The 12155-nt window shown below is 37.6% G+C and overlaps 1 protein-coding gene across 3 annotated transcripts in view; it reads right to left on the reverse strand.

Annotated features, from left to right (window-relative positions):
- Positions 1–244: 244 nt before the first annotated feature.
- The window catches only part of LOC107561321 (trichohyalin-like), a 25234-nt gene continuing 13323 nt past the window's right edge, over positions 245–12155 (reverse strand). The window contains exons 7-11 of one of the 3 annotated variants that reach the window (XM_016245742.1): positions 11264–11351; positions 6619–6702; positions 6112–6185; positions 4257–4447; positions 245–1009 (exon numbers count right to left, since the gene is read on the reverse strand). In XM_016245742.1, coding sequence (XP_016101228.1) covers positions 879–1009; positions 4257–4447; positions 6112–6185; positions 6619–6702; positions 11264–11351 — 568 coding nt within the window. In that variant the 3' untranslated portion in view covers positions 245–878. Of the gene's footprint in view, positions 1010–3510; positions 3609–4256; positions 4448–6111; positions 6186–6618; positions 6703–11263; positions 11352–12155 lie in introns of those variants that run through there. The other 2 variants (XM_016245743.1, XM_016245744.1) reach the window with 2 other exon arrangements.

Consider the following 12155-nt stretch of genomic DNA (forward strand, 5'->3'; position numbering starts at 1 on the left):
TGGATGCCCTGAGGGTAAGCAGATAAACATCACATAAAAAAAGATGAAATAATGCAAAATGATGGCTGTAACAAAAGCATATGCCACTGATTAAAAAAAATTTGGTTTTAATTTGTTTAATTTTTTTTTTTACTCTCAAAGCCGTGATTCTCATTCACTTCCATTATAAGACTGACAGACTGCAACGGTTTGAGTTAAAAATCTACTGAAGAAACAAAGTCACCTACATCTTGGATGCCCTGAGGGTAAGCAGATAAACATCACATTTTCATTTTTGGGTGAACTATCCCTTTAACAACCTGGTAGCTCAAAGTAGGTCTGCCATTAACAGTTTATAAGTTATTGTTAAAATATAAAAATAATTTCTCCATGGAGAAAATGGATGGGATTTTTACTTCAGGAACCCGACTGTTGCACTCTATTTCACATACATAGAGGCAGCCTTTTTAAATACATGCAGATTTAGCAGAAACCTTTACAGCATTCAGGAAGCTAATGATCTGTATGATGGTTGGGTTTTTCACTGTCCATCCCTATAGTGGATGAGTTCAGAATTCCTCTAGTCCTTTACCTCATTATAAATTAGCCTCTGGATTTTGTGAACGCACATCATTTAGCCTGGGAATTGTACTCATGGGATCCATAAATGTTCCCACAGCAGACTCAAATCTTGATTCATTGTTTTGATTTCTTTTCTCTGTGTCAGAGCAAAAATAACTGCACAAACTAAAAAAATAAGTTTTTGTTTCAGTTCAAAGGACACTAGTTAGAGCTCACCACTTTCATTAATTAAAGAGACACTTCACCCAAAAATCATTATTTACTCACAAAACAACATTGGGATAAATCTATCACTCAGGATCAAAACGACAAAGTATTTACACATCAAGCAGCTCATATGCTTGCTGGTAATTGCCATTGCACTGTTTGACGATCTCCTCCAGCATATCTCGCTCATAGTATGGAAACCTATTCTGGAGTTTGATCAAGGTCCACATATGGTCATGATCTACAAGGAAAAACACAAACAAATTGTTAATGTACAGTAGTTTAACTAATATCTCCATAGCTGAATCACACTACGTTAGCATTTCCATGCACAAAATGCGAGCGTGAGGCTGCCAAAAAATTATGAGCAACATGGTCACTTGTTCCTAGAGACTTCAGATGCTGAATCTCTCACACACATCCTTCTAATAATGTGCAGCGCTGCAGTGCTGCAGCGCAAGATTGACCTCCCTGCTGGTTCATCTGGTTCATGGAGCAGGACAGACAGGGTGGGAGAACTCGGCTCCACCGCAGTGCTTCTGCCAGCCTGTTCCGCAAACAACTGCATCTTGGTCCCACAAAAAACACACACTAATGGACAAAACTAGCACTATGGCAGACAGATGTCCCATACACACAGATCCCAAGAATGCCGGATAGATAGGAAGGCCGTCATTGGACATAAAAGCCAACAGAAAATAAATTAAATTAGGCAAGTGGAGAAAGGAATACTCATGACAGTAATTGAAAGAGAAAGAAGCGTTCATTCAAGGTGTACATTTTCTTGGTAAGCTATATGTATTTCAAGGGCCTCGAACCAACAACTTTGACATTGCTAGCGCTATGCTTTAGCAGTTGAGCTACAGAAACATAATTGAAGGTGAAGTGGGTATTTTTTATCACAGTTTAATATCGCCAGCTGTATAAGTAATTAATTGGTAGGTTGATTTTTGGGTGGAGCTGTTCGGAAAATAGAAGTCATTATTTTAGCAATTACATTCAGTGATATTAGTGGGGTAGAAATTACTCACTTCACCTTTAAAAATATACAGTTTGAATCTACATTAGAGGCAGTGGTCAATTTTGAGATTTTGGGCTATTTCGCTTTGATAACTTGACTTCCATCAGGCTAATAGAAAGAAAACATCCAAAATACACATTTGATCATTTAGTATTCGACTTGATCTATTTGCATCTGTGGATTTCAATTACAATACATATCTTTAAAGGCTGTTTTCTCAAAAAAAATTCTAGCCAGAAATCTCCACTTCAGTAGCACTTAAATGCACTTTCCAGTTTTATTTCCATCTATATTCTGAAGGTTTTTGTAGAGGGGTTTGTTCAGATTTAATTTGCATGATATATATTTGACATTTAATGCCTAAAAACATGGTGAAAATGTATTTTTTTCTGACTGTTGATAGTATTTTCTGATTTATGGAGTACTAAAAAGAGGTATCCAAAATCCCCTTTGTAAACACCTTTGGCTTTAATATGTCAACAAAATGAAACAATGATTTTGAACCAGGCTTTATCCAATATTCACATTTCTGTTATGAAAATATATGCAAATAATTGCATATAAAATTAGACAATGCCTCATTGCATATTTAAACAGTGGATTTCAGAAAACTTGTAAAAGAAAACAATTGTTTTAATTTACTGTTATTATTCAAATGGGGAAAGTATGGTGATATCTTTTAGTTAATGTTTACTCTATTCACCTGTAGTGTCTTGCATTAAACATAGAAAACATCTAAAAACTCATCATTCAGCCTGTTAACTGTACTTATGGTGTTCATATTCTGAAGCATTATAAGCCAGGGCAGGTCCGTGAATAAGAAGAATCGCAGCCAGACGAAAGGTCATTCTGAGACTCTCTTGGTTCTGAGACAAACACATCTAATGTTTCTGGTAATCAGAGACAGAGGTGTGAGTTTGAGAATCGGAGGACCTGGCTGACCCCAAACCTCAACCTTTGGTCCTTGCGGTGATTCAGATGTAAGTGATGCTGAACACACAAACATAATGTGTCATCAGGCATCTGAGAAGATATGCAGACTGTTTCAACGTGAATGGCACATTTGTCTCACACCATCACACAGATGGGAAATCTGGCCGTAACAGCCACACCTCTTGGCAAAAAAAAAAGGTGAAGATCTCCACATATGGAGCTAGATTCAGGCTGAATCGGACCATAAGTCCTTTGCAGATCCCAGTAAGGAGGCTAAAGCAATATGTATGAATCATACAATTCCATGACTGTTTGTCAGAATAGAATAAGCAATAGTTCTCCATTCCCGGATAGGAAGTAAATTCAGTATAAGATTGTTTTTTGTTTTTAAAATGATCAGTCCATCAAAGGAGAAATGGCATCTGCAATTATTTACTCACTGTTATGTTGTTCTGAACCTGTAATGCTGTTATTTTTTTCAGTGGAACACCTCAGAAGTTTTAAATCCTCACGCAGCTCTTTTTCTTTTAACACTTCAAAAAGGACACTATAAAAGTTCAATAAACTCTCTCAAATGAAATCAAATGGTTTGATTGTGAGAACCAATTACATTTTTATGATGCTATTGAAGTCCAACCTGTACCATAATACACTGTTAAGAAAAAATTAGCAAAAAGGGGATACAACAGCTTGTCACTGGGGCAGTACCATTGAAGGGGTATCTTTGTACATTATTTACCTCTAAAATGAGCATGTTAGTACCTTAGGGTAGTAATACATACCTTTAACGGTGCATTTACGATAGTGCTTAAGGCTATAAGTCCTTTTTAGAGTGTGACAGACATGCTGTATGAATGCTGTCTTTTTATGATTCTCCCTGTGTGTTCTGCAGAAAAAATAAAAGCACACGGGTTTACAGCGACATGAGGGTAAGTAAATACTGACTGATTTTCATTTTTGGATTGACTATTTCTTTAACCCACACTACAGCAGGGCAAGTCTGAAGACAGAATGGCACATTTCCAAGTAATGACAATGCAGCCATTCTGGATCTCGAAGAGCTAACCGATGTTTTTGCAGCAGTTGCTTCATACATACAATTGATGAATCTGTTGTCAGACAGGCATGCCAATATTTCAAGCTTCTCTCAGGCTAAATGAGTTTACTTCACAACAGGCAATTTGGACCTCAAAACAATCTAGAGTAAAAACACATCAACCATGCAGCTTGCCGCTAATGAGTTTGGCGTTTACTGATTCATTGACATTAACCTCTCATGCAGACAGTTTGTATATTACAGTGGGATCTAAAAGCATCACGTGTCTGGAGTGCCGGGACATTTTTATTTACACAATGTGCTATGCCGTCCAGCACCGGGGGTGTGAGATCTGTTTAATATCGCGCACACAAGCGGAGGCTTTGAGACTCGAGAAGTCGACGCAATGGAGACATTTCCAGAGGTGCTGTGAAATGAAACAGACCTAAACACACACAGTGCCATGGGAGATGCATATAAATCTAGTTTAAGACTCACCATCCTCCTCTGCACTGTCTGTGTGGACCTGTGATGGGTTGGGTACTGTGGATAGGGCTGTATCCTGTGGTTTGTCATCATCATCGTCATCATCCAGACAGATATTACTGCTTTCAGGGGTTTGGGTCACGGGTTTAGGCACCCTTCCTGAATTACTTGCCTCCATACGGTCTAGGAAGGCCATGTTCACCCTGAAGAGAGTAATCCATCATCAGAACGGTTCACAACATGTTCTGAGCAATGAAGTACTCCTACTTGATTAGTACAGAGGTGTTCCGATGTCTGAGACCACGTTGAAATTCCAAATCTTTCTAATTTATAACTGTACAACACATTTTAGGATTTCGATACATTTAAAATAAAGAACTGTTTTGCACGGTTTCTAGGGTTCTAACCTTGTGAAAAAGAAATATGCTGAAATGTATTGAATGTGCACTTGAAGTGTGCTTAAAATCTTAAAGTATATTAAAACTACTAACAGATAATATAATATTAATGTAGCCTAATAAAAGGCCACTTAAGTGTACTAAAAGAGAGTTTCCTAACACACTTTGTAATCATTTCAAATTTAACATTTTACTTTACAGTACATTTTACCTCATTATGTTATAATAATCTTTTGTCATGCTTTAAAGTACACTTATTTTGATATGTTGACTAACATGCTAAACACATGTAAAGTAATTATAATTTTAACTGTAGTGTGTTATTCAATATGCTACATTTAAAGAGAACATTTGAAATGTTAATTACAAATATGCATTTACAAATATATTTTTATAAATACATGACATACAAGTTCAACAGAAATTACACTGAAGTATATTTAGTTAAATGCTTGCCAGTACATTCAGCAGTACACTTTTCAAAGACAATAGAATTATGAAATTATATATAAACATGTACTTAAGTCCTACTTAAGTGGCCAGAAAGCACATTAACATTCAGCTAATTGCATAAATTTAAACTATAAGACTTTTTCATGTAATTGCAATTAACAATTAAGTGTCCAAAACATTACGTTCTTACATTACACAAGTGTATTCTATTAAAGTATGCTATTTCTGCAATAAGTACCTTATTTTTCACAAGGGTATATACAAGTTCGAAATGTGTTACGAAACCTGTTCTTTCTGATCCCCATCCACTTCCATTGTGCAGCTCAGACATTCTACTTAATATCTCCTTTGGTGTTTCACGGGGGGAGGGATCATACATGACAGGTTCATTTTTCCTTTCTTTCTTTCTTTCTTTCTTTTGGCATCATTTTAACACACGATGCTCCTCTGAATCATCTCAAATCATGCTGGAGAACCTGATTATCAGGTTTTGCACAAGCTTGTGGAGTTCACACAGTCATTGTGGAGTCATTAAAGCAACCAAAATACTAAGGGATTCTGAAATTCATGCTATTTTTCCAATTGAACTTTTCATTTAAATTGCAATGTTGACAATATAATTTGTAATGAAAAAAATGGCATCAAATTAGAAAAATGCATAATATAAGCTCTTTCTTTCTTTTGGCATCATTTTAACACACGATGCTCCTCTGAATCATCTCAAATCATGCTGGAGAACCTGATTATCAGGTTTTGCACAAGCTTGTGGAGTTCACACAGTCATTGTGGCGTCATTAAAGCAACCAAAATACTAAGGGATTCTGAAATTCATGCTATTTTTCCAATTGAACTTTTCATTCAAATTGCAATGTTGACAATATAATTTGTAATGAAAAAAATGGCATCAAATTAGAAAAATGCATAATATAAGCATTTTTACTAGTGGTCTCAGACTCCTTTATTAATTCTGACAGTCATGGCTTTTTTAGCGGTCTGTCATGATTAGGCGCCCATACCGCCGATGGTCAGCTCCAGTCCATCTCTTCCTGTCCTCCTCCTGTTGTTTTTGTTGTTCCTCCAAAATTTCTGCCTGGAAATATTAAGTTAATGAAAATTTCATATCCAACAGAAATGTATCCTCTACTTATGTAAAGGCATTCAAGGTCTGTAGCTATAACAATTTAATTACATATTTGCATGAATAAACAACTATATCAACATAATAGGTCAGGCTGACCTTTTGTCTTCGATGCATATCAGTGAATTAAGTCCATGTTTGACCGACATAGAGGCATTCAAAGCCACAGAAATACCACTATACAGCCAGCTGGAAAACACCTACAATACTCCATCCATGACTACCTTCTATAACCGAGAACATGCTAATCAATAGCACATGCTAGGCAGAGTTAGTTCTTTTTCTTGGCAAAGCCCAGACATTTAGCTGTGGTGTTCCTGCGAACCAAAAGTGGAGGTGATGTTCGTAAGTTCAGTCCATCTGTTTCACTTCCTCTGTTCTTTACCTTTCTCCTCTGCTCCTCTTTCTTCTTAAGCAGGTCAGCATTCTCCTCTTCTCTTCTGGCTTCCCTGTAGTCATGACATTTAGCCTGTCAAGAAATAGTGGCCACACAATGAAATCTAGGAATGTGCCCTTTTTTTTGTGACTGTGCTGGGTTTCCTGAATGCCCTGAAAAATACATGATTAAACATGTTTCTTAAGGTGTGGTCACATTTGTCGTCGCTCTACGAAATTTTGTGTGCAAAATCCAGTTATTCTAATAGGAATCTGCACGACTGGGAGTTTCACGTAAGGGCAAAAAACTTCCACAAGTTTTGCTCCTTTTCAAGTTGGTCACATTAATTCGCCACATCGAGAAACAAAAACCTGCTTGGTTTGGAAGTGACTTCTGTGTGAGTGGTGCTTCTTACATCTCTACACTATTGAAACGAGACAGTGGACCTTTTTTGCTCATGAAATTTCACTGCAATTTCACTAATGTGGCCTCACCTTTAGTCGCTGTTCACAAACGATGCATTTTTGTGTTAAAAAACATAAGGGAATAGAATGCTTGCATCTCAAGGTGCATTTTTGAAGTTTCGCCATTTTGAACTTGACACTGTATTAAAAATGCAGTTCTCATGGTGCAAGACACTTAAAAATACCTTGAAGCATGGCCAAATATGCTCATTTGTATGTGTGTGGAACGATCCTGATCACTGGTGATCTTATGCATACTACACATAAAAATGTCTCTAATCTGACTGGTTGGCTTTATGAACCTTCTAAGAGCAAGGACACTGGGGAGTCCAGTGGAAAATATTAAGAAGGTAATTAAGTATTAAAACAAATGGTGGTAAACTTGAAGAAGAACCAGTCAATGGATTTGACAAAATTTGCAAGGTTAAAGACATCAGAGGCAGTTATAAGCAAGTAAACTAGTTATCAACATCCAGAACTTTAAGATTTATAAAGTTCTGAACAACAGCTTAATACTAGGGATGTGATTATTCCATATTTATACGGTTTTCCTTTTTTTTATGACCTGAAGTTTGACTTGTGAATTGTTTAAATCTGAGGGGAAAAAAGACTGCATTTTCAAATCCCTTTAAAATATATGTTTTTCATGAATCAGTGTACCAAATACTACGAAAAACAGCAAACCGTAACTCACTGATAATTAGATGATAATTGGCTGCTTAGCATGCCACTGTGTTCAGTTACACGCGAGTAGCTCATGATCTGCTGTTTTCAGTGTCTCAGAGCAAAATGGTTCACAGTAAATGCTGCTCTATATACAGTTTAATAATAATAATAATAATGCTTTTATTTATTTTACAGTATAATAGTATTATTGCAATAATAATAATATATTTCTTGTTTAATTTTTAAATATTAGGGTGTACAGTAGTGTTTTAAATATGACATTTCTCTTAGAGGGTTTTACTGTCTAACAACTAAACAGAGCAGACAAATCCACACTGGATCCCAGCCTTTGTCCAATACAGTACGACCCCTGAGGGTGACACATATTTCAGTGCAAAACTGAGTGTCAGCTGTGATGTTTCTCTAAGATTCTCATGGCCCTGTTCAGAAAGACTCTGTAAGGAGAGGCGAACAGAGAGCCTGGAAGCTGAAGAGATCCTTTGTGTGTTTGGTCAGATGGCCCGGGGAAAGCAGGCAGGGGCTGCTCTGTTTGAAATGGCCAGAGAGTAAGGGGAATAGGTGGGACGACCTGGGCCTGGCATCCTGGGAAGCCAATACAAAGGATCCTTTGCACAAACAGAGGATATGGAGGAGATTAATCTGTCTTGTGGAAGCATCACTGAAAGCATAACAATTCTCAGTGGTCACAAAACCACATCAAGAACCCGTCTTTCCACAAACACTTTGATCGGCGGGCTTACGACATTTAGGGTGGAGCATTTTATTACTTGGCCTGGAGGTTGTCCAGCCACTTAAGTCAATACAGCAAAAGAAAGCACAATCGAAGGGCCTCCTCTCCAGGTAAGCCGAGAGAGCCAGTGCCTGTTCAAAACGCTGTTGCATGTGTTGTGTAGCATGGCCCTACAGTCCTAATGCACAATCTGTCCATTAGAGGGATTTTCCCCATTAGTCATTACAGAGGGAAGTCCTCAAAAGTCTCAAACAGGGAACAATTGCAGACCAGTTTTGAAAGCCGCACAACAAAACATTATTTGCTTGACACGAGACAATTCCAATTTTTAACAGTGCTGTGAGATGCCACTTTTAGTGGTTTGTACAACATAAGAGGCAGCCCTTAAACCTCTCATAGTCAGCCCCGCCCTCAATCCCCACCAGTCATGGTCAGAAATTAACCATGGCTCAGGGCAAATTGCCACTAAATGTGTCAAAAAATCCCTGCAGCAAACTCCTCTATTTGACCTGTTACCTAACATTTGATATATTTCATTACGTGAAATTCTAGGCCTCTGTCAGTGATGACACTGTAGTCACTTTTGTCACTACAAAACAATAAATGTGTGGTACTATATGACATTGCTTTGCAATGAAAAAATATTCTCAATTTGAATATTGAATATATTTGCCATGATAGACAGTATATTTATACCTGTACCAGATCTAGACAGGTGGAGCTGGGGAGGAAGTAGGAAAACGATATCTTAAAGTCATTGTATGCTGCTAATAGACTGGCATGCTGTAGATGATGTATATATGCAATATGAATTAATGATGTACTAAGGGAAACTTGACCAAAAGTGGCAGTATATAACAGTTATAATGTTACAAAAGATTCCTATTGCAAATAAATGCTGTTCTTTTGAACTTTTAATTAAAAGAATCCTAAAAATAGAAGAAAAAAACTTGCATGGTTTCCACAAAAATATTGCAGCACTGTTTTCAACTTTGATAATAGTAAGAAAGGTTTCTTGAAGGATCATGTGACACTGAAGACTGGAGTAATCAAGTCATCTCAGGAATAAATTACAATTTAAAATACATTAACATGCAAAATTATTATTAGTTATTATTATTATTTTAACTTGTAATAATATTTCACAATATTACTGTTTTAAAAGCAGCCTTGGTGAGCATATGAGACTTCTTTCAAAAGCATTAAAAATCTTGTTATGATGTCCTGAATGTCTTTCAATTATTTTGCTAATTTGCGTTTAACTTTATATAATAGGGATTTATATAATCCCAGTTGAGAATTAGGGATTAAATATGACCCCCTTCTGCTGTCTCCAGCATGGTTGAGATTTTCATACTTTTAATGATTCTTCAAGCAGAACTTTTTAGAAAAGGTTTGCCAAAAAAAATAAAAAATACAGGCACAGCATGATCTATATCTCATTGTTTGGTGACCACAAGAGCATTCTGAAGCATACCGAACCTGCTTAAAATTCAAGTGAAATCATGTGGGTTAGCTGTAATTAACGCCTTTAAACGCATCCTGTCAGCCCGCTTATAACACAGGTTCAGACACTGGCTCCTTTCCAGGTACTTTCAATAAAACCATACAGGTTATTCCACCCCAGTCTCTCTTTTTGTTGCATTCTCACAGACCACTCTCTGCCTTTTGTGAGACATGCTCGCTGTGAACTCTGGGAAGTCCCCTGAACTCTGCTTGCCTCACCATTCAGAAGCAATACTTGCGTCTTTGCGCTGGCTGACCGTAAAAACGGAAGTCTGCATGTTTACAACTGAGGAAGCTCTATGATGGACTCAGTCAGCGATCTCTGGTGTGAGGCTAATGAGGGGATAATTGGAGGAGACCAAGCTCTGCAGCAGGCCGACTCATTAGGGCCTTTGTGCGAAAGTGACTCAGTTCCAGAACTAAATGTACAGTACTAAAGTACTAGGACGATTTTGCGCAAACTATTTCCCAGTACCATTTAAAGGGTTGCATTCGCACCGACAGTGTGTACTAAGAAGTGACGTAAGCCGGTCGACAGCGACGTCATTTATGCGCGGCGTTCAACAACAGAAACAAAGAAGAACAACATTAACAACAGGAGGATGTAGGACGCTGTGATCGGAGCTGTTTTTATTGTGTCTCGCGGGTTTCACAATAATGGACATGGAAAGTCGACGTATACGTAAAGCGATTGAAAGAACGGAAAGGAGGACTAAGAATCTCCATCGACAACTGGCAGTGCTACATTTGCATGTGCCTGCACTTCAGCCTCCGTCCATCTATCACTGTTCTCCATACTTGCGAAATAAGTTGACACAATGTTTACAGTATGTTTACACAGCATTTTAAATCATGGTGGGTGGGGGCATTTTCGGACGCGTTTGGCCAATCAATGTCTACTTACGTCACGATTAGTACCAGTTGTGCTGGTTAGACCCTGCTCTGGAGTAGGAGCTAATTTGGTTCTCGAAAAAGGCAGTCCGGTACTAAAATCGCACCCAGTTCCGGCGGTGTGAAAACACCAAAAAGTGGGTAGTTCTACAATTAGTTCTGGTACTATGAAAAGGTTCCCGCGGTGCGAAAGGCCCTATTGCTGCAGTCCAACATGTCATGTCAATGAAAGCTACCGAGTGAGGGCTGTTTGCTTTGAAAACATGTATCAAAGAGAGATCAATTGGTGTAAATTATTCCAGTGCCTTGGGCTGTAACCTCAGTGCCACAGCTATGCACAAGAGGCTTGAACTCAGGCCTATGGCCTCTGTCTTACCCAGGATGATGCTGGTATGGAATTGCCTGCTGCCATAGAAACGGTAGTGCTGGACCTCTCAATTCTTTGAAGAAAACCCTCGGTTTTCCTGCAGGAGGAAGAAACATAATTGTGATTACAGGGATAGTTCATTCAAAAAATTACAATTCTGTCATCATTTACTCATCCTTATCTTGTTCCAAACCCATATGATATGCTTTCGCCCAGAAATAAAAAAAAAAAAAAAAAAAAACATACACCGAACTGTGTAAGTTGTTTGAGCAATTTAAGTTCCTTTTTACTGACTATCTTGGCTGCTCTCAAATCTCATTCATGTGTTTAAAACAATGAAATTAATAAAAAAAATAATTGTATACAGGCATCAGTATCAGTATGCTATACTGGCCTTCATTCATTGATTCAATTAACAAATATTTAAAATAGCTTATATATTTTTCCACGTTTCCACGTTTTCCACATTAATTTGAATATTCAATGTGAACATATATTTCTGATATAAAATTTTAATGTTAGGTGTAATTAATTGTAGCGTCTGGACCAATCAAACACACAATTTTTCATTTGATTTAACAAATCAGTTATTCATTAGATTAACAAATCGTCACAGTCCCCTCACCCAATAAACTGGATGCCAGGATGTCTGCAACGACACCAGGCCCCCCCTGGTTACCATGGCAACCCTGACACCAGATACATTTACGACCTAATGGCATGTTGAGAAACACCTTTCTCACTACAACTTCCATAGGAAATCCACAGTGCACAGTAGAAATTTACTTTTCTACTAATTAATTCATAGGAAAACCTTTCTTTGAATGAACACACATATCCTTCAGTTCATTGTGTATATTATTGCTGTCTTGTATATTATCTGTTGTATTGTAGACTATTT

Source organism: Sinocyclocheilus grahami, unplaced genomic scaffold (genome assembly GCF_001515645.1).
Source record: "Sinocyclocheilus grahami isolate Dianchi unplaced genomic scaffold, SAMN03320097.WGS_v1.1 scaffold766.1, whole genome shotgun sequence".
In the NCBI taxonomy this organism is placed as follows: domain Eukaryota; kingdom Metazoa; phylum Chordata; class Actinopteri; order Cypriniformes; family Cyprinidae; genus Sinocyclocheilus; species Sinocyclocheilus grahami.